Source organism: Lepisosteus oculatus, chromosome 7 (genome assembly GCF_040954835.1).
Source record: "Lepisosteus oculatus isolate fLepOcu1 chromosome 7, fLepOcu1.hap2, whole genome shotgun sequence".
In the NCBI taxonomy this organism is placed as follows: Eukaryota; Metazoa; Chordata; class Actinopteri; order Semionotiformes; family Lepisosteidae; genus Lepisosteus; species Lepisosteus oculatus.
The window spans coordinates 4,658,166-4,680,145 of record NC_090702.1 but is presented as its reverse complement, the minus strand read 5'-3'; the positions used below and the strand labels follow the sequence as shown (position 1 = coordinate 4,680,145).

Genomic DNA, 21,980 nt, shown 5'->3' with positions numbered 1-21,980 from the left:
CACCTGAAGAACTAAGCTCCTTTTTTTAAAAATCCCAGCGCCTCCTTCAATGGGTGTTTCTGCAGCCAGAGAAGGTTCTCAAGTCATTTTCATTCTAACCCCTTGCTCCCTGTGCTATATTTTGTACCAGCGTTCTGCCCCTAATATACGGTAACCCCTATTGTGTAACTATGTTTGGCAAAATCGGCTTTGTGTATTTTTGCAGTCTTGCAGATAAACTAAGTCCCTTTTCAGGCCTCGCAGCTCCTGAGGCAGGAGAATATCCCACTTTGAAAGTATCCCAATTTAGCACTGAATGGATTGAGGGTACGTTATTCCAACTTGGATGGGGTATTGTCAAATTCCACTGTTACCCCCTTTAATTCTGGTATACAACTATATTTAAAGCCCAACAGACGTCTCGGGGGGAATCGAAGGAATAAACAGTGTATTCCACCTGTTAGGAGCCCTTACCTCTACTTTTTGATAAGCATTGCTGATGTTTCTCTAACTTAAATCTCTTGCAAGGGGTTTTAAACCCCTAGAATGCAGTTGCCGTAAAAGTTGCTTGAAACTTTACTCTTATTTAACACCTTCCTTTTCTACTCACTATCAAGTGGTCATCTCCTGTTTTGAAGACTTTGAAGGCTTTGCTCCAAGCAGGCCCCTAATACCACAAGTCAGAAATTGGAGCACAGCTTTTAAACCATGTGAATTGGTTATTTTTTCAACAATTATTAAAAACCACATCCTTGATCTAAATGTTTGAGTAGATATTGTCAATGCGTGTAGACCATGGTTTAGAGAAGCAGAAGTCTTATAGATTTTTTTTTCCCACTTAATTTCCAGTGTAACTGTCTTGTTTGCAATGTGTTCACCATATGCGGAGTTTGACAAAACTTTAGTGTCTCCTCCAGTGAGATTTCACTGTGCTTTTGAGTTTTATGAGCATTTAAACGGCAAACAATAATTCTGTCAAAACCAGTGTTCCACTTCTTTCCTTTGTTTTTTTGAAGATGTTGAAGACTGAACAGATTGATTAAGATTGATTGCTTGGGTTTTCGGAGGAAATGAATAAGGAATTGTTCTATCATGACTTCAGACGACTGTAGAAATAAATATTAAGAATGGTACTGTATGTAGCATTGTGTTGACCAGTACGTGTTGAAATCTCTCAAATAACTGTCCATTAATCTATTTTCTAACTTCTTCTTCCAATTCAGGGTTGCCTATCCCGGCAAGCAACAGGCACAAGCAAGGGTACACCCTGGATGGGACATCAGTCCGTCATAGGGCAGACAAGCAGACACAGTAAAGACACACTCACAGCAGAGCCAGTGTTCTTAGATGCAGATTAATCCACCAGTATGTTTTAGGGCTATGGGTGGAAACCCACATTAACAGGGGGAAACATGCAAACTCCACACAGAAAGCACCCAACATCTGTACCCTGAGCCCTGTTTTCTCTTGAGCGCAGTTTTCTCTGGACCACAGTTTCAAAAACGAATTATCCAGTATAGTGACCATGAATGCTTTGCTGTAGCAGTTTCAGAACTTGCAAAATGTCTTTTAACCTCATTTAATCCATGAAGTGGATTTTTTGTATGTATATTGGCTGCCACCTGTCAACTCAGATTGACAAAGTATGACCCTTGCCATGTGTAAAGTATGTACAGTAGGTCCTTTTGGATTAAAGTGATATATATTTGCAAGGAATGATGACTTCTTATTAGTTTTCCAGTTTTTATTAACTCGATTAATTGCCATGTTACGTTTTTTGTGAAGAAGTGAAAACCAAATTATTAAGATAAAAAGTATAAAGTTACTTCCTCACCATTTTTTCTTGGGGTAGCTACAAATGTGGCCAGACAAGCGCTTGAGTTAGCCAACAATGTTACATCCACTCCGTGACATGAATTAGATGCAAATGAAAAGTTATGGTCTCAGTTGATCTTTATTTCAGTTATTTTGCTGTGCCTCTGGAAAGTGAAAATATTTTCAAGGTGGTGTTTATATCCAAGATTCAGATGCTAAATGGAATGTGGCCACCATAAGGGACAAGGTCTATAAAGCACAGACCAGCATACCTCTTGTCTTTGCAGTGGTAGTGTGAGATGCAGCCAGCATCATATGTACAGTATACACAGGAATGGAGAAGCAGGCACTCCAGCAAAGTCAAGCCCAAGAATTAATACACACCAGAGATGAGCCATCTGATATTTCTTTTTTCATTTAATTAAAAACAGCAAGAAAATGCACCTGCTGTCCTCATCGGGAAGAATGAAAAAAATCAGACCAGTGGACGTTTGATTTTAACGAACGTTCACAGTTAAAATAAGATCAGTGACCAGCCGTCATGAATTTCCTCACCTTCAGTGATGAAAAGCCGTATAGCATTAACTCTTAACTCGCGCAATCTGAAATGAACCGAGGGGTATGTTGGCAAAGTCATCAAACATTTTTTTTTCTCAATGCACGGAAAACAAAAGAAGCCTGTGTCGATGTGTGTAATAAAGACAAAACACATAAGCCGTTCCACTTCAAGGTGAGGTCTGGGATGCTCCACCCTTTCTCAGAATTTGGACAGGTGAAACGATGAAGGACAGTGATAAGGACAGTACGTGATAGGTTCTTTTATGTCTTTTTTTTTTTTTACTGGGCCTTTATTTTTCCACAGGCTATTGCTGGGCTTGCCCATTCTGCCATCAATCCGGTTGGATTGCTGGCGTGCTGCCACGTTGGATATGCGTGGCTTAAACCCAGCAGTCTGAAAACAAGTCTCTGTTGTCTCGGCGCAACATCCTGGTTTTAATCTGGGGAGATCAATATCCAATGTCTACTTAATCAAGTCTTTTTTTTTTGGTCAAAACCCCTTGGCATGAGTTCCAAGCTTCTTTTTATTTGAGCTGGTCTTCTCAAGCGCAGAGGGATTGCATTAGTGAATGAAATCATTTATTTATTTTTAGTAATATTTAACCAGGAGTGTAGCGTAACAAACTGAAGAGTGGCACCATTTATAGGTGGACCTAGGTGAAGACTTGAGATGCACAGCCCCTGCAGAACCCAGCAACATGAGAGAATGGTCTTTTTTTCTCAGCCTTCACCATACAAAGTCTTTGTTCATATATTGCAGCTGCCCAGTTTCTTAGCAGTTTTGTTTTAATTAATTTGGCATTGCAAGACATTTACATTTCCAGATGAAATTTACTGACTTGGGATATTGATTAAATGTCATTATCAATTGGATCAAATCCAATGGGTGGGACTCAAGTTGCTTAAACACTAAATCAGCTCATCAGTGATGGAGTTGGTTGGGCACAGGTGGTTGATTGATTTAACCCATTAAATGTCAAGCCAGGTGACAATCCAGAAAAACGCAGAGAGGAATTAATGATTTTCACCTTCCCGATGACTGTTTTGCAGTTACATGTGATGGGTTTCTTTTCATGCTGGGTATAGCGAGTTTGCATTTATAGCGCCTTCTTGGGTGGAAAAATAAACTTAACATATGGTAATTGCATGAGTATCCATGTCCTGAATTCGTTCAGGTGTACAGAAAAATGGTGTGATACAGCACTAAGAAAACCAAAACTGCTCTTAAAGTTTTTATGGTTTTCTTAGTAGGAAGGGATCTGTGAATGGACCTGGAGTTCGTTGTGCATGATTAAATGAAAATTGTCCTTTCCGTTTGTTTGAAGAGGGCCTGCTCTTTTAACTGACTGAGGGCTTTTTGTGTTCCTCCTGAGATCTGTCATCCCCCAGTTGCTATGATACGGCTGTAAAGCTGTTCTGTCCAAAGCTGACCCTCCTCGGGCTGTAACGATAGAGAGAGTCATTCTTTTTAATGTCACTTAGTGTTTCGGTTTTGCTTTTAAGCCGTTTACTGGCCTGTAGGTAATAAATTGAGACCCAGTTAATCAGACAATAATATAATCATCTTTGCTTAACTTAAAAAAAAATCTCTTCCGGATGAAGGTGCAAAAAAGACAGGCAAGAACAGAAAACTGAGAAGCACAGCGTGCTGTTTTATGGTACATGGGAGGGCAAACAGATTGGAGAACCCTGCGATAGTGGAAGCAACATTCGTGCGTCAGTATTACATGGTGTCGGTTTTTCTGCAGCAACAGCAGACCGAAATCTGTAACTGTAACTAACAACAGTTAAATGAGCCTTTTGTGTCATTTGTACAAATCTCACTGGCTGCATCATCATGGGGACCTGCTGTTGAGGTACTGTAAGCATGCTGAGAAATGTAGTATAGGACTTAAAAAGATCCCCCGCTGTTCACTTTTTTCAAGTTGAGGATAAAGTGTTGGTTGTTTTTTTTTTCCGGCATGGTATACTACAGACATGCACACTCTCTTTCGCAGTCTTTATTGAAGCGATTTTATCAACCAATCTAAGAAAATGGGAGCTTTAAATGTCTGAGGCCAAAAGGGCAGATAGTGCAGACAGACTGATCTTCTGTGAACAATAGGTGCATTTTAAGTGTCAGGCTGTGATGCAACAGGCATGAAGCACTAGCAGTCTCAGTGGATGTTTCGCCTCTGTGTACCTGGAGAGATTAATGCTGATGTCCGTGACTGTTAGCTCGCCAGATAGTGATAAATGGAAGTATTTAAAAGGTTTTAGACAGATTGCCTACACTAAGCAGCCTGACCGAAGAAAGAGAGCTCAGTGTTGAGACTTTTTATTAGTGTCCTCTTCAAACAGACCGCTTTGGCAAACTGCACTTTCACGGAGTATGTGAAGCAAGAGAAGCTAGCTTAGGTGCATATAAAAACAAAGTTTATTTTGGAGAAGTTGTTGCATGTATTGTGCACAAATGAGAACATTGTACGTGTCATATTAACATTTGAACTGACATGGTTTTGAAAGCCGTTTTCACAGTATAGTAATCTGATGAAAAATGTAAAAATTACAAGTTATAAAAATAGGGATAAGGTTATTGTAGCTTAACTAAATGTAAAATAAACCAAGTACGAAAATAATAATTTAGCTGTACATAGAATGATTCTATTCAGTATGCAAATTCTTCAAATTGACTCTTCTGTGGATATTGTCTGTACATTGGAGAATTGTGTACATTTTCCTGACAGGTTCTGTGTAACTGAACTCTTGCACAAAGACCTATCCTTTCCGCACCCAAGAGCTTCACGTCTCCTCTGCCGGGGAACCTGGAATTATTAAACCGTGGAAAAGGCATAAAAAACCAAAGTCTTGTGAAGTTTGGTTTCCACTCATAGAAAAGTATAGCGGTGCTTTTGCAGATGTTGTGTTCAGTGTGTGTATCTTTGGCAACGTTAAGATGGGGCTTAGAAGAAAATGAATAATAAGAAAATTATTTTGTAGTGTATGCAGCAGTGCCAGTTAGTATCCATGAAGCCACTGAAGTTCTAATTGTTTGACATGAATTTACAATTAAGAGGTCTGAACTCCCATTATAAAACATTGTGGTTTTCTGGCTAGAACTTCCCTGAAAGCCTTAAGTTACCAAGAAATTATAATGATGTAGCTTTCTCAAACCCCATAGGAATATACTGGGAGACTAAAAACCCTGCCGCTACATGCTATGTTTTTACTTTAAGACAAAAGTCTGTACAGTTGCTCTGCATTTAATTCTCTGGTCTGTTTCTTCAAAGCCATCCCTGCCACTACTTGATGTAGTTTTGTTAGTTTAGAGAGTGGATGCGATACATTAACAATTGGATAATTTTAGTATACTAAGTCATAAAAAAATACAGAGAATAAAATGCATTTTCTTTTGTTCATCTTTGTATGGTTTAAAACTGTGGGATTTTAATGACAGACTGACAAACCATGATGTTCTATTGAATTCCTCGTATGAGCGTTATTATTGAAAGTTAATTATTCTTGTGATACAAGTTGTCATTTTTATAGTTTTGTTTTCTGTATGTTTTTACGATTGGTTTCTTTTACAATGTGCTGCATTTCCATTTTCCCATAAGCAATGAAAAAGGATGGTTTTAGCAGGACATTTTTTAAATTATACTTCAGTGCACTGAGCACAGGGTCGGTAATTAAAAAAAAATGTAGTCTACAGTATTATAAGCTTGATACTGTATGTACTTGTTTTATGAATGTCAGAATCACAAAACTGTTTAGATTTTTTCTTATGTAGAGCCAGCATAGGAAATTAGTGTTTAGTGCAGTGGCCGAACAGATTTTGATCCTCTACATTGTCATTGCTATAGGTCTTAAATGGCCTTTATATTCAATGTGGTTTTCTGGAAGAAAGTCAGTCTTAACCAGAGCCTAAAGGTTGTTTTTTTTTCCCCCCACCAAAAACAATTTTTTCTAACTCTTTATCGACCAACCCACCAGGAGTGGATTGTCCTGAATCAAAAGTAGTTTTTCTAAAGCTCCCGCCAATGTGTAAAGTCTAACTTACCAATCAAATCAGATCGTGCAACATCACGCTGCAGATTGGTACACCTGTTGGCACTCAAACTATAACCCTGCAGTATGAAAAGGTCCCCTGTGCACAAACGTGTGTGAAGTTCAGGCACAAGCCACAGTACTTCACCACTGTTAACCACTGCGAATCCTACTGTATGTGAAACGTTAAGACAAGAAAAATGCTAAGGTGCTCGGAATTTGCTAGGACCTAAACAAGATGGACCTATTTGACTTGTCTTCTTTGGTTGTATTTTTTTAATGTGGTGGGTGTGGGAAAACGGGCAGTTGTCTGTGATGGGCAAGCAGAGTTTTTCAAGCCCGTATGAGCATCTGAAATTGTCTGGCAAGTTCTGAGAATTAGAGTGTGTGTCTGTTAGTCTGTCTGGTTCCTGTTATGGGTTGCATATTGTTGGCCTTTGTTGTGGTCTGACCTTATGTTTTTATGTGTTTAGACATTGTCCTGGAGGCAAGGGAACATGTCGCTGTTTGTGTTTCAATTTTGGTCTGAGTATGGGGTGAACAGAGAGTTCAGTGTGGCCTTCATCCAGGACCAACATTTCATTAAAAAATCCCAGACCGGGTTTGTAAAATATGTGTCGGGAAGGGTGTGCTTATTTCTGTGATAGGAGAGAGGGGAAAAATGTCGGGACAAAAACACAAAATGAAAGATTTCACCTCATGTCATGAGTTTTTGTTTGCAGAAGTGTTGGTTTGTTCAGACTGATCTTAAACATAGCATCATCTCTTGAAACAAATGCAGCAAAAACATTTAGCTGTTTACAGATACAGAAGGGGAAAAGATGACTTTTTTTTTTCCAGGCATAGTTTAAGTCGCCCGTTTTAATGTATGTTTTTTTTTCACAAAAGCTAAACCCTAACGCAGCCTAAAGTGGTGGCATAAAAAAATAGCTTGTGTGGTCTTAAAAAAAATGTCTAAACAGATGTGACTGTTTAAGGCTTGTAAGCACACACACATTAGAATCCATTGTTTATATTGTATGAATAAATAGAGAAATTGAAATAAAAATGTTGGATAAAACTTTATCAGCAGGCCATGAGTTACTTTTTTTTAGGCGTATTGAATGCCATTCTTTTGGTCTTATATTGTCCTTTTAGCAGAAATCAAATATGGCAAGATTTTATACTTGTTAGTTAATGATGATGAATACTTGTAACCTATAACACTTGGCAGCGCAGATGCAAAGATGATGAATACTTTCAGCTATCCAGGTTGTCTAAAAAAATTGGTGTGCTAAATTTTATTTATATTTATTTAAGAATTGGACCATTGCAGAAGCAAAAACTAACACACTCATTGAGGGAGTGTCTGATACAGCGTCACTCCTGCCTGTGTCTGTTCATCATCAGCTGAAATCATGAACTACCTTAATACAAGCAGTTTAGTCAGAAATAACAGCCAGCGAGGTGCTTGAATAAAATTGTGTGTTTTGAAGTTGCAGGGAACGGCACCCTTGAAGCTGAGTATTTGACTCTCGGGTAGAAACAAGGTAAATAAAAGTTTAAAGACATTAACAGATCAATTAGCTTACTTCTTGGAATAAAAACCAGTAGTGTTCCTTCAAGACCAGTGTTTTATTCATATAGTGTGTTAAAGGACAAGCCTAAATTTTGCATTTGAGAATTTGGTTACCCTTGTTAGATATTTGCGTTTTAGTCTGAAATATTGTATTTGAACCTACTGGATTTCCATTTTCCTTTTTGGTTGGTGTATTCTTTTGTTTCCACCAAAAATATAAACTTTCTTCATTTACCTCCTTTATTTTTTTTAACGCAAGGGTGTTAACTCTAATTCATAAACAACAAAAACCTTAAAACCTTTTGGTTCATGGGGAGTATGATTAATGGGAATCAATCCGATGTTATGTGCAGTATATAACGCATCGCTGTTAAAAGACTCAAGTGAAGGTGCGCTTTCACTGATTAAATAGCATTTAAAAAAAACGATGCATTCTCTCTCCTTTACTTCCTCATTTGAGTTTAATCCAGTGCAAAGCCTGGTTTCCACAGTGCCCAGGGATGGAAATGAATGACCAAACTTTTGTTCTGATTGGTTTACTTTCAAAAGAACTTGTTTTTATTTAAAATAAAATACAGCCTCTTACCGGGATTAATATAAGGTATTAAAGCCCTTTAGATAAGGGGTGGGAGGGGTGAGTTAAAGAAAGCTGTAAAAGCTAACACTTGTATTTGTGAAGATTTTCTTCCAGAAATGTCTGTTGCGCTGCCAGTTGCATTTGTTCTTTATGTAGATTTGCAACAAACAGGCCTGGTGTATTATTGCAGTCTCTATGGAAACAACTGAGGCCTTTCTAGCAAAGCACAGTCCAACAATAAAGGTGCTTAAAGTGTTGGTAGGGATTAGAAACTTCAGAACATGTTGAATTTTACCTCTTTGGCCAGTGTGACAAGAGGGCAGTGGGAATATTAGCTTTCACTCATTTTAATCTCTTGTACCACTTCAGTGTCAGTGGGCATGTCTGTGGATATCTATACCGTTGCAGTATGTCAAGAGCCCTCCTCATGTAATATTCATCACTGGCTCTGTGAGCTCAGCTGTACTGTTGAAAAGAACACAGTCAGTTCAAGAATTGAGGCACTAAACGTTGGCCCGCTTTGCCAAATAGATCATAATCCATCATTTCAGATGATGCATTTTAGCTGTACTGTATTAAAATCTTTAAATTTGAAAGTTTTTGTCACTGCAAAAATAAGCTCCTCTGTTTTGTGTACATGTGTAATCCTTAGTTTTTTCGGAATTGCAGCATTTTTCACTTAAGCCACAGGGGTATTAAAATTAGCTAAGCTTATGTTTTCCAACATCTGAGATGCCAAGAGACATTTGTATCTCTTTCATTTTCTTCTTCAAACAGTGTTTGTTTTTGGAGTGGTAGGTAGCCGGCATCAATCACTTGCTGCCTGTTTCTCAAACTGTTTTTTATTTGTTCCCATTGGGTGCAATTTCTCAATAGCGTCTGAGAAAAATGACATCCAAGTGAATGACATCATGAAATTCCAGGTTTTTGCAGTTTGAGTAAGAAGCAGTGTGTATTCAAAGCAAGGGAAAGTCCTATTAAACTCTTGTCCCAATCATGTTCATTCAGAGTGTATTTATCCTCAGTTCTTTGATTAATAACATTTTATGATTATTGTAAAGCACAGGTTTGCCAATGCAGTCTTGCTAAACATACATTACGTAGTGTACACAACAAATTCGCCTTTTGCAGCAGTATGAACTGTAGCCAGTTACAGAGTACAGTAGACTCCATAATTTACTCCCAGCATAAGAAAACACTATAATGACTTTCTTAAGGAGACTGTTTTTACAGTCTATTTTTTATTTTTAGGCTGTGTTTTACCCTTTTTCCTATAAAACGTCATGAAAAATCTGTTTTTCCTTAAAGTACAACATTTCTAATTGTGTTTACCTTATTGCAGGACAGAAAAATGTGCATGATTACGATTTAAAAGAGAGCCCAATGGATGTATTTATTCACACTGAAACAAAAGATCGACATTCTGATGCTTGAAAAAAAGTGTTGTAACGGAGCCGTTTGCTGAAGATTTTATGAAAAACAGTATTCTTTGGGGGGGGGGGGGGGAGTTTTTCCTTATTTAAAAAAAAGTTAATTACACAACAGTGATGTTTATCGACTTTAAAGTAAAAAATATATCTTGTTTGAAAAACAAGAAACCTAGCAACATGAACCATAAGTTTGTGTGTGTGTTTTTATTTTGATAAATATTAAAATGTATAGAAAAGGGAATGTATAGCACAAGTAGTTTGCACAGTTTTTAATGAGATCATTGAGAATATAAGCTCTTTTTAAAGATGTGTTCAGGTTTGCATACTGCAGCAGATGTCTTAAGTATAGCATTTGTTTTTTGTTACTATTTTCTACTTCATTGACATCTCCTCATAAGCAATTACTGTATGTAATTGTTAGTTTATGCCCACAGCTCCTTGACACATGCAGGTAAGGAGTAAAACTGTATATAAATACTTCCAGTGTTTTTCTGCTATCTGTCTGATTTGAGCAATGCCAGCTTCTATAAGAAACAGCACAAAAATAGTCAGCAGCTCTGTAAAATTGTAATCTATTTCTTTTTAAACACCTAACAAAAAAAAACAGGCGATTGCAGCAGAGAACCATAAGTATAGCGCAAAAAGTTCTAATTAATGGTGTTGGACTTAATTATAGCAACGATTTCCCACATTGGCAAGCATGCACAGGTATAAATAATACAGAGTTCAACGCTACCACGGAGTTGGTGTACACATGACTGATATTGATCCCACATAAAAATGTCAGCTCTGCCAAGTGTTATAGGTTACAATCTCTTCCTTCTTGAGAATTATGCCCGATTTTTCCCCCCCTCATGTTCCTTCATACCAGCATCGTTTTGGAGACATTGAAAAATTAACCTCTTTACTCGCTGAGCAGAAGGGGTTGTTGCAACACAGATGTAGTGTGGAGATTGTTCTGTTCGGTTTAGAGAACTGGAAGAAAGCTTTGAAAAGCAGAAAGCGGAGCAGTGGTCAGTGAAGAGGGCATATTGTTGCCGATGTAAGGGAGGAGAACAAGCTGGCCAAGGCTGATATTTGATAATGCACATGGAAAGTGGCCAAAGTTATCTCGTCTCTCTCCTTAGTAGGAGAGCGATCTTTTGCTGCAGGCTGACTCAAACTATAACCCCGCCCCAGCCAGAATCCACATCCTAAAGGGAAAAAAATGAGTGATATTAGTAAGCCCTCTTGCGTTGTGCCGCAAAGCCATTTCGGTTTGTTTCATTCCAGTTCTGCCAGGTGTTTACTAGTTGCTGGTTTATTTGCTACAATATATCCACTGACCCTCAAAAGTTTTTTGTTTCCTCCCCTTTCTTGAAGGTTATAAGTAGGAGAGGGGAGCTTTCTTTTATTATCATGACCTTAAAAAAGGGATAATTGAAAGACTTGCAGGGGATGGGTTATAAGCAGTGTGGCGAGGAGAGCAATTGTTTAGGAATGCAGAGGAGGTTGTCCACATGTACAGTTTCCTGGGATTTTTGGTCCTCGCTTACTTCATGGATCCAGTGGCTATGTAAGGGAACCCCCTCCTCCATCAGTGTTCAGACCTGAATTTCTGCCTAATTCATGACCCTTGCCTTCAGCTGCTCAGCTACAGTAAGACCACAAATAGATATAATTCCTTGGCTCGTTGAAGCAGTCGGCCAGGGTATCTGTTATTTTGTCGGTGTTCATGCCTATCGGTAAATTTGAAGTTACCTCACAAAACCGGTGTGAAGTTGAATCTCGTCTGTGTTTATTGCCTGCTGTGTCTTCCCTCGTTTCTCCATTTCCTTCGGTTGAACGAAGGAGAGATCATTTTCTGGAGTCGTGCCGTGGTTTTATGAAGTACCTTATACCTCCTGGGATGGAAGGAAGCAAAATGCCCACATACTGTAGAGCAGAATCTGAAAATGTGACATCTGTGTTTCTGCAGCTGTTACAGCCGCTTCTATAACTTACTGTACCTTCTTTTATTGGAAAACACTCTGAGTAAGAGCGCTTTTCACAGAAGGGACGAAAGAGGGTGTGGCACATCAACTGCTGAAGTGTATAATATTTAAGTAAACTCAAATCCTCACAAAAATTTTAATTCAGTTTAGGCGGCTGCTCAGCCACGAAAAGCACTTGCTCTGAAAACAGGTTGCACGCCGATTCTGAGTCATGTTGCCAGCCGAGTGTGACCAAGATTTCCTGAGGGACAGCCACAATTGGCAGAACTCTGCTGGAGTAGGACTGAGATTTCTCAAGCAGGGCTCCTTTGGCTTCCTGGCAAACAGTGATGCTTGCAATCTTGTTTTTTTTTAAAAAGGGTTTATTAGTCTTTTATATTAGCATTGTGAAGCTGTTCACTGAATCCAAGGGTTCCAATGGATCCATTCCATAAATCCTGTTACCTTACATTAAAATTAATGTTATGTACAGTATAGCAAAAACAGAAATATAAGATGAAAGTAAAGGGGTGGAGCTTGATAAGACCTTTAGAGTCACATCACATGCAGATTAACTAAAGTTAACTTGAAGGTATCAGATATTCTTGCTGTCTTTTTTTCATTACACGTTTGAAGGAATTGTGTGGGTTATTGTCAAAGAGGAAATTAATAGTACTTAGAATTTAGTAGTTCAGGTGGGTAGCTTCGTCAGCATGCGTAGGCTGCAAAGGAACAAGTAATAGGTTTATTCCATGCTGAAAAAAAAAGAGAAAAAACACAACGTTTCGGCCGTGGAGCCTTCTTCAGGTGTGAGAGAGACAAGGCAGTAGGCAAAGGTAATGTAGTGGGAGAACAAAAGCTGGGAGGGAGGAGGGGTTAGAGGTGGGAGCACGGGACAGAAAGAGAGGCCAATCAAGAGGTGTGAAGTCAGAATGGGTGCAGAGAGGTGTGAAATGAAACTTCCAATGAATGGAGAAAATTTAGTAGAATAGTAGTCTGTCGTTAAGATAAGGGGGAAGGTGTGATCCTAGCTGCAGGATAAGTTTGGTTTCGGTAGTCTTTCTGATGTATGAGTTCGGAAAACCATCTTTGAGAACACAGATGGAGAGATTAGAGTGGTCGTGGCCGTCAGAGGTGAAATGAACTTAGAATACTTACAATTTGATCATTAGCATTTATGCGTTTTGATATTTCACGAACAAAATAATAGTTCACCAGAAAGACAATACAGTGGGTTGGACAATTAATATTTTATGCGCACAAAGCATGGTAAATTCCAAATTCCAAAGAAATAATTGAAATGTTCAGTTAAGAATAAATTAGATTAAGTACATACAGTATGTCCTGTTCAGTGTTTTATTGGGTACATCCTGAATATTACAGTGAAGTTCTCTAATTCTGGAGTTTAGACCTGGACCTATGTTTTATTCCAGTTAATATTATATTTTAGGACTGATATCCTAGTCCAAGCGCCACTAATTTCCTGAAATTCCTAAATGGGTTGATTGGAAAAGCATCATGATCTCTTTGGAACTCCTGACCCTTGAGACTTCCTGGGTACCTGCAGGTTTCTGCGAGAGATGTGCCAGCTGGCCCATCCGGACCCTGTTTCGTTTGCCTTTGAATAACCTACTGTATGACCCAATGGGCAGACAGATTGTGGACGTCATCTGCCCTCCCTCATTCCTGAGAAGCAGTATGTACAGGAGTTGCTGCTGTGAGCTGAGATGTTAAGAAACGATTAGGAATTCCTGATGTGGATATCAGATATAAAATATAAAGAAAATCAAGCAGTTTAGGGCTCATACCACATACAGCGATATACTTTTAAGCAACAGGACAGGTGCTTTTCAAATGATGAGTCGTCACTTGTAGATACGACTATGATACAGCAGAGTCAGGTGCTTTACCCTTGGAGCTGTTAAGGTGGAGCTGTTAAAGTTTGGAAGGTCTACTCACTCATCAGTGGAATACTCACTGTGGAACTAAGTGACAGAAATATGTTCCTTTATTGACTCTGCTCGGAACGTCACAGAGCACAACATAAACCACGGAAGCACCAGCCTTGAATTGATTTGGCAGGCCTTTATGCCACAGTTCCATGAGTCACCGTAGCCCGATTGTTTAAAAGGCAGTTAATTGATTGGTCTTCTGCTAAATAAACATCTTAATGGCTTTGCCTCTTCAGACGGGTCGATTTAAAAGTTTATTCGCCCACAAACGTCAATGGTGAGCAAAGTCTTTGTTTACAGTAGGAGAGTGGATCCAGGGGCACCCCACAGCAGCCAACGAGAGAGGCAAAACTTAGCACACTGTCATTCTGTGAAGATCCTGCCCAGCCTAAAAAAATAAAGAAATCCCCATAAGTGGTGATTGAGATCACAAGTGTAACTAGCTGCAGCATCAGTTCCTTTTGGTACTCCCCACTGAATGACATAATTGTGTGCCCATTAAAATTTACTTGTAAAACACAAGATACTATTATTGCTGCCCAGTGTTTGAAATACCCGTTGTATCCAACTGTGAGGTAGGACTGGTATCACAGTATGTGAACTTACATGCTATCGATTCGCCTTGTGCCCCTCAAACTGTTATTACCTGAAACAGAGTGTCTTTCCATTTGCCAGTTTCCATATGGGCAACGTTATCCCTATCAAGAAAGATCTTACAAGGCTTTTCTGTGTGGATTATTACACATTTATTAATCTTTTTGGGATGAAAGTTTCCATTTGAAAGTGTTAATTTACTGGTAAGAATGCAGGTGGACCTGCACATTGGTGGTGGAGGAGCACTTTCCTATACTCGTTTTTTCACTTATAAGAAACTTCTGAAAATACAACTGTTTTTCAAATCATTAGTTGTTTTTTGGAAAGGAAACCCCTCCAGATTTACGTAGGGCTGAGGATGATTTGAGTTGCTGGAACTCCGAATTATTGCGATAATACCGAGAGTGGGCATCCTGCGATGAGGTCATTGAAAAGGATTTTCAACAAGACTACCTGTTAGGTTAAAGGAGACCAAGGAAGATTGTTTCCTGGTTTCAGTGAGTTTGCATTGAGGGAGCTTTGCTTTGTCTATTAGGAAGTATGCACCTGACATGATTTCAGGCCCCTCTTCTACAGTCAGAGGAAATTGACATCACCTTGTTCTTGGTCATCTAATGCTAACCATCTTCCAAATTTAAAGACGTGAGCTTATTACCAACATGCTGTACATTCCTGTCAGTTGATCACTGGCATTCCCTTTTAGAACAGAAACTAGAAGAGATTAAGTCCTTTATGTCAATTTTGGAATTTAAAATACCTCGTATTAACAAAAAAAAGAATTTTATTCGCTTACTTCTATTACTTTGATATGTAGTTTAATGGAAGTACCCAGTATAACTGCTTAATAAGTTGGCAACACTGCAGTACATAGTGTATGATACCAGAAGGGCTGTTTTATTGTTTGTTTTTTTTATTTTGTACTTGGACTTTGGAAAGAGCATCTATTTGACTGCTGATAAATGTCTCATTTAGTCTATTTGCCCTTTGGGATAACAGTTCAACAAATTTTCTTAAAGTAGAATGCAAATGACTAAATGCTGGTAAGTAGTACAGGTCTTTTGGGAACTTGCTAAGGACTGTTAATGGTAAGCTATTTTAGAAAGAAAGCTAGTTTCATTGTTGCTGCCGATAACTGGGGCAGTGCGGTGGCTCCGTGGCTAAGGATCTGCGCCTGTGGCTGGAAGGTTGCCGGTTCGTACCCGCTGGCCGGCAGAGGAATCCTACTGCGTTGGGTCCCTGAGCAAGGCCCTTAAGCCCAGCTGCTCCAGGGGTGCCATATAAATGGCTGACCCTGCGCTCTGACCCCCAGCTTCTCTCCCTGCCTGTGTGTCTCATGGAGAGCAAGTTGGGGTCTGCGAAAAGACAAATTCCTAATACAAGAAATTGTATATGGCCAATAAAGTGATCTGATCTGATCTAACTCTTGAGATATATTTGTAATCAATAGTGGACTTGTTTTCCAGTGCCTGCAAAGGCAAAGAAAATTAAGACTTTTTCAATGGGGACTGAATCTGGGTATGCAAGCTGGCAAGGTATGAGCAAAAGTTGATTCCCTGCTGAAAAGTAGCAAAGAAAAACATTGTTTTTTTTTTTAAAGTATTTTCACGTGTAGCACACCCAGATGGAGACTCAAAATCTGAAGGTATTTCTTTCTTTCAACTTTTCCCGTACTAGATAAATGTGGGGTTGAGACCTTCATGATCGATTTAGGCTTGTACATGAATTCCCGGACACCAGCAGTGGGGCTTTTCCCACTTCAAGTGCGGCGTCCTAGTTTGTAGACGCCAGCCTGAATGTGCTGTTGTATTCTTGAAGCCTCTACATTGAAAGCGACCGAACGTTCTGTCCTTAACCGAGTACGGCAGTTATCAGCCAGTGGGCCATATTTGCTGTCCGGAACATGCTGGACCAGAACGAGCAGAACCAAGAGGTGCTCAGGGCACTGGAGGGACACGGCGTGGCCGATGACTCTGCTCTCAGGGAGATGGGCTTCAGACTGGAGGACAGGGATGGAAGTCTGCTACTCAGACCGGTCACTAAGGACACCTAATGGCCACAGGAGGCATCTGCTGTTGAAAGCAGGACGATTTGGTAAGAATTTTGGTTTGAAGGTTGAAAATCTGATTTCCTTTCATTTGTCTTTCTTCCTTGCATTACCTGTTCTCAGATATTTAATTCTCTAGCTGCCTTTTTGCTAATATGTTAGTTGAATGCAGTCTTGGGCTAGCATAAAGGTAATAAGGGTCATAATCCTTTACAACCATTTTTCCCAGTAGAAAGCACCGGTAGCGATTTATGCATAACGCCACTAACCATGAGAGGAAACATCACACACACGTAAGACAAAGCATAAAAGCTTTGTGTTTCTCATTTAATGTTTCTAGTTTTACTAGGTGCAGGCCCTTTCCGACTGTTCATTGAATATCATCTGCCAAGTGTTGGAACGGTCTTGAATTTTAGTTTTCTGAGTTTAATTTGCAGCTTCTATGCTTTTGTACGGAAGATTATAAGCGCCACAGAGAAAAAAAAAAATCTTGTTTATACCAGAAAAATATCTCGTTTAAACACAATAGTTAATTTGTGAACAAGGTCGCCTACTGTATTAGTACTGTTTATTGCATTGTACTGTATATGCAATAATATTGTCTGGTGCAAAGTAGCATTGTCTTTAACAACAGCAGAATATCATCACACTCCCCTTTTTTAGGGAAAAAATAATCTTAAGGAGTACGTGTTCTGTCTTTTGTAGACATGAAGTACAACACCATGTCAGTAAGCATTCCCAAAGCAGATTGTTTTCACCGTTTCTGTGACAAGTAGAAATTACACTGCTTTCCAAACGTATGTTTGTTTCTTGATGTGAAACTGACTGTCAAGTAATCATAAATGTATTCTGTTCAATGTTTAAAGAGTAAAGGCAAAAACCCATGTACAGTCCATGTTTGTGCAGTTTCACTGTTGTTGTTTTTTCCCTCTCAGGAGTGTGAAGAAATGGCAGTATTTTTATCAAACAAATGAAGGTAAGCCATTTGAGCAAATACAAAACTGATGTTCCCTCAGACCCTGTGCATCTGCTATATTGGCCATTGTTTTATGATACTTTTCCTTCTGTCCCTGTTATATTAATGTCATTGGCATTTTTAATGCGTTTTTTTATTTTCTTTTTTTTCCCCCAGATTTCAAGATGATGGAAGAAAGCTGTAACATGCAGTCATTTTGCCGGAGTTAACGTCCCTTAAATGTACTACTTAAAACCTTGGTTTCAATTAGAAAATCCAAAAACTGTAAGTAAGCACTGCATGATTCCAACTAAATGTACAGTATCACAATATCCCTAGAAATGAGACGCTGAAAAACTTGAAGGATTTTTGGGTGCTTCTGGCTCAGTGAGATGCTATCTTCTGTTCTCTGTTCAGGGATCTGATCAAGTTCTTCCAATATATATATACAGTACAGTGGATATAAAAGTCTACACACCCTTATTTGAAATTTCAGCTTTTGTTTGTAAAGGCTGAAATCAAGGCAAATCGTGCCAGTCCTTCTTTTACATTAAATAAGATCTTGTGACCAACCATATTTAAGTGAAGAACTAATTGATTATTTTAAGAAAAAATAATTAAAAGTAAAACACTTTCATTGCCTTGGTTGCATAAGAGTGCACACCCTTCAACTAATACTTTGAGAAGCACCTTTTGCTTTGATTACAACCGTAAGACTGTTTGGATAGGGCTCTATCAGCGTAGCACACCTGGAAGTTTTTGAATTTTACTTATTTTTCGTAAAAATGATCGATTTGTTTTTCACTTAAATATTGTTGGTTATAATATCTTATCAAAGGTCTGACATGATTTGTCTTGATTCCAGCCTTTACATCATCAAAAGCTGAAATTTCCAAAAGGGTGTGTAGACTTTTGATATCCACTGTATATTGCATGTGTGAATAATAAAGCACAACATATGGCAAGCCATCGATTGACTATTGGTTATCGAAATGACCATTGCAGTGTCATTTTGAAAGAAGGCATTGTTTTAGATGCAAAGTAGAAAAACTCCTAGTGTTTATCAAAGTATTAGTAGTATTCTTAACTGTGCCTTCTGTCTTCTTGTTAAATAAATCCTGTATTATGCTTTTTCCTGCTGTTAATAAAGAGAATTCCATCCACATTGTGGCAAGGTTTGTTTTGCAATGAATGCCTTAAAATGTTGATCTTTGAGGGAATTCAGATTTTATTCCAACTAGATCTCCGTTTCTCACCTGTTGTACACCACTTTGCAGCGTTAAATGAAAGTACAGTACTACAGTTACACAACACGTCCACTGTGTCTTATTTGCCCTGCGTGATTTACCGAGACCGACACAGCACGACGTTCAGAAATCACTGCTGCGATATATTGGTTCAGGGTCCTCTGCTTGCGTTAACGAGAATTTAACCAAAAAAAAAGGCTTCACCAAAGCATCAGTGCACAGAAGGCACGTGTCAAAATGCAGAAACGTGTTCCGTCCGCCATTACAAATGGGCAAAGCTCTAAAGTTCCGAAGTCTGGCCTTTTTTTGGCGCTTATTTTAGCTTTCCTATTCCATTTCATTTCTTTTCAACTCGCAACAGGTGACGGCGAATGTCCCCAATTTTTTTTAAAAAAAAAGCCCTCTCCTGCCTGTTCTGTACGTTTTTTGGAAGCTTCGATCTGGGGGAGCTTGTAGGGGTTAATTCCCCAGGGAGCAAACAAAATGGAAATTCCTCCGTGGTTTGTAGAATTAGCCGAAAAAAGCCGTGGGTGTCCCCTTGGTTCCACTTACCACTTTGGAGTAGACACTTCTTCACCTCCGCCCTTGTCTGCCAAGCAGTGGGATACACAAAACACATAGGTATAATCCATATAATAAAACCGCAGATGAATGGGTTTTGTGGGAAACTACAAGAAGGTAATGCTCTGTGTTTTCTAAATGGGAAATTGTAGGGCTTTTCAGAGTGAAAACATGCTGATTACTGTATTGTAAAGTGCCTTTTGATTCGCTTTGCAAGGTTTAATCCTCAGAACACAACAGCATCCCTGTCTTCCACCAGTGGCAATTCAGCCTCCGAGAGACTTCTATTACAGACCGGGGGGATTAATCCTGCACCCGATCAGTCGTTAAAAACAAAAAAAAAAGAAGCCAGCCCTTCTTGAATTGGCAAATGGTAGCCCCAGTCATCCAGTGCTTTTGACCGATGTGCCTCTTTCTTCATAGAAAACGAGGTTCACAGTTTGTTGTTTAAAAACAATGTGAGGGGGTTTGTGAATACAGCTTCCCACTATGCTGTTTTTTTCTGCCCGGTTTTGTTTTTTTTCTCCTTCTTCGGAGAGCAATTAGAGGGAGAATTTCATAGAAGAGCAAGGCCATAGAGAGGAATGGGGATGGCGAGCTATTATCCAGCTAACATGGTGAATGAGTCACTACTGCTCAGTGCTCACAAAAGGAGAGGTTGAGTATAGCCTCATCAAAAGGCAGACAGCACACAGTATCATGTGGCCATATTTGTTTCATATATACTGTATGCGTAACGTATTGCATTGTACTGTATGTTGAAACTGATAAGCTGTTTGATATGGCTGCTATCATGTCTTTACAAAATAAAGGCCATGTTTAGATGAATTAAGACCAGAAGGGACAAAAATTAGTTCTTGGGGGGAAAAGCTTGCACAGCCTTGTTGAAACATGCATTCAATTTAATTATCCCAATTTCTAGGTACACAAATTGAGGATAAGCCAGTGTCACACAGTTATCTTGAACTAATAATTACACATTGAGCTTCATCAACAAAGGAAAAATAGGAATAAAGCTATAAACAAGTAGATATTGGATGGAGAGGACCCTATCACATTTATCGAAATTATCCCAATAATGACAAAGAAATCACCCTTTTAACCTTGCTTGTTTTTGTAGGATTTTTTTTTCAGATGTTTTCACAGTTCCTTGTTCAATGGCTCATACAATCAAAGGTTTTTTTTTCCTGTTTGTCCAAATGTGTTCTTTTTAAATCTTTTTTTTTTAACAAAGATCCCCAGTTTGCTCCCAAAAAATATCTGGCGTATTATTTTATTTAAACTGTGCTTTAGACTGCAGCGAGCATGCTATCGCGTTGTACAGTACTTTCTGCTTATAATGACTGCTGAGGCTAGAATTTGAAATAAAATTTGTGATGGCCCAAATTGAATTGTTAGTGCCATGAAAACTGTTATCTCATCTTGTATGTAACTGTGCGTGTAAAACAATCTCTTAAAAGTCCACTATGTGCATGTGCATTTTGTATGAGATTGCAGGTAAATGCTAAATGTTATGTACAGGTTAGAAACATGCACTGACTTCTAAGTAGTAGTCTTAAAAAAACAGCTTTTTCTCAAACTATTCAAGGTATATTTTGGAAAGTCTGGATGCATTTTTGTATAGCAGTTAATCTGTTTTCACTCTTTTTTTTCCTGTGTTTTCTGGCAAGGCTGTTATTGTTGGCTTTAAAATTAAAAAGAGGGTGTTCATAAGGGTCTGGATGAAAAATGAAACAATAAAGGAACACACTCCAGAGGCAGACTGACTCTTGTTACTTTTTCATTCTGCCTGTTTCGTTTTGGGAATAAAAGCAACATGTGATCGTGACATAAGAAACCACAGGGACTCTTTAGTACATTTCCTTGGGATCTTTGGGTTTTTTTTTTCAGATAAATTTTGTTCATTTGTGTTTTTGCTTTTTCTTCTACATGTTCATAAAATAATGTACCCAGATTATTCCAGTGCTTTACTGAGTTTAACATTCTAAAGCTTCATAAAGTTTCTCTTGTGAGCAGTTCAAATACAAAAAAGGATACAGATAATTATTAAATTAGTGAATAAACCTTAAAAAATAATGTGTTACCCTGTCCTAGAGGGTCATTGTGATCTGTGTATTATGGACAATGACCAATTCAAGGCACTTGTTGTTCATGGGGCTTAACAATGTGTGCCAATATCGGGAAATAAAGCCCCTTTAATATCCTGCTTAGGAACAGCACAAGAACCTCTCCAGTTAAGCCATTGTGTGGGTTTCTTAACAGGTGTGTATTTAAATAGAAAGCCTTTTACTGCTTCTGCCACCAGAGACCCTGGCCTTGTGAACTCTCCTTGCCTTTCCCCCTCGCAGTGTTTTTTTTATCAATGACAGCTTTTCAGCAGCCTGGGAAAAGGGGGAGTGGATTGACACAGCCCTCCCTCTCCCCCAGAGATTAGCCATCCAACTGCAGTATCTCAGCCTCTGCTCCAGAGGCAGGTAGGCTGCAGGCCAGTAATGAGACCTTCGGGCCTTCTCAGACAATCTTTCCTTGCCCTAGCCCCTTAAGACACACGCACCAGCAACACGTGATATTGAGTATTTTAGGAAGCAAAGTTTGGGTTATGTAGGTAACATCTGACACGAGAGTGAATTCCATCCCCCTTTCTCGTGCTGACTGAAATACACAGCCTGGCAGGATCACATCCCAACTCAAATATGCCTTTGTTGGCATTCTGTTGTCCCTTTTTAGATTAT

General features: G+C 39.0%; 1 protein-coding gene across 1 annotated transcript in view; it reads left to right on the top strand.

Moving 5' to 3' along the window:
- The window catches only part of atxn10 (ataxin 10), a 96,459-nt gene extending 76,379 nt beyond the window's left edge, over positions 1-20,080 (top strand). Inside the window, exons 11-13 of the mRNA XM_015353298.2 lie at positions 16,307-16,532; positions 17,421-17,461; positions 17,618-20,080. Of these exons, the coding sequence (XP_015208784.2) occupies positions 16,307-16,491 (185 nt within the window). The 3' untranslated portion in view covers positions 16,492-16,532; positions 17,421-17,461; positions 17,618-20,080. The remainder of the gene's footprint in view (positions 1-16,306; positions 16,533-17,420; positions 17,462-17,617) is intronic.
- Positions 20,081-21,980: the final 1,900 nt, after the last annotated feature.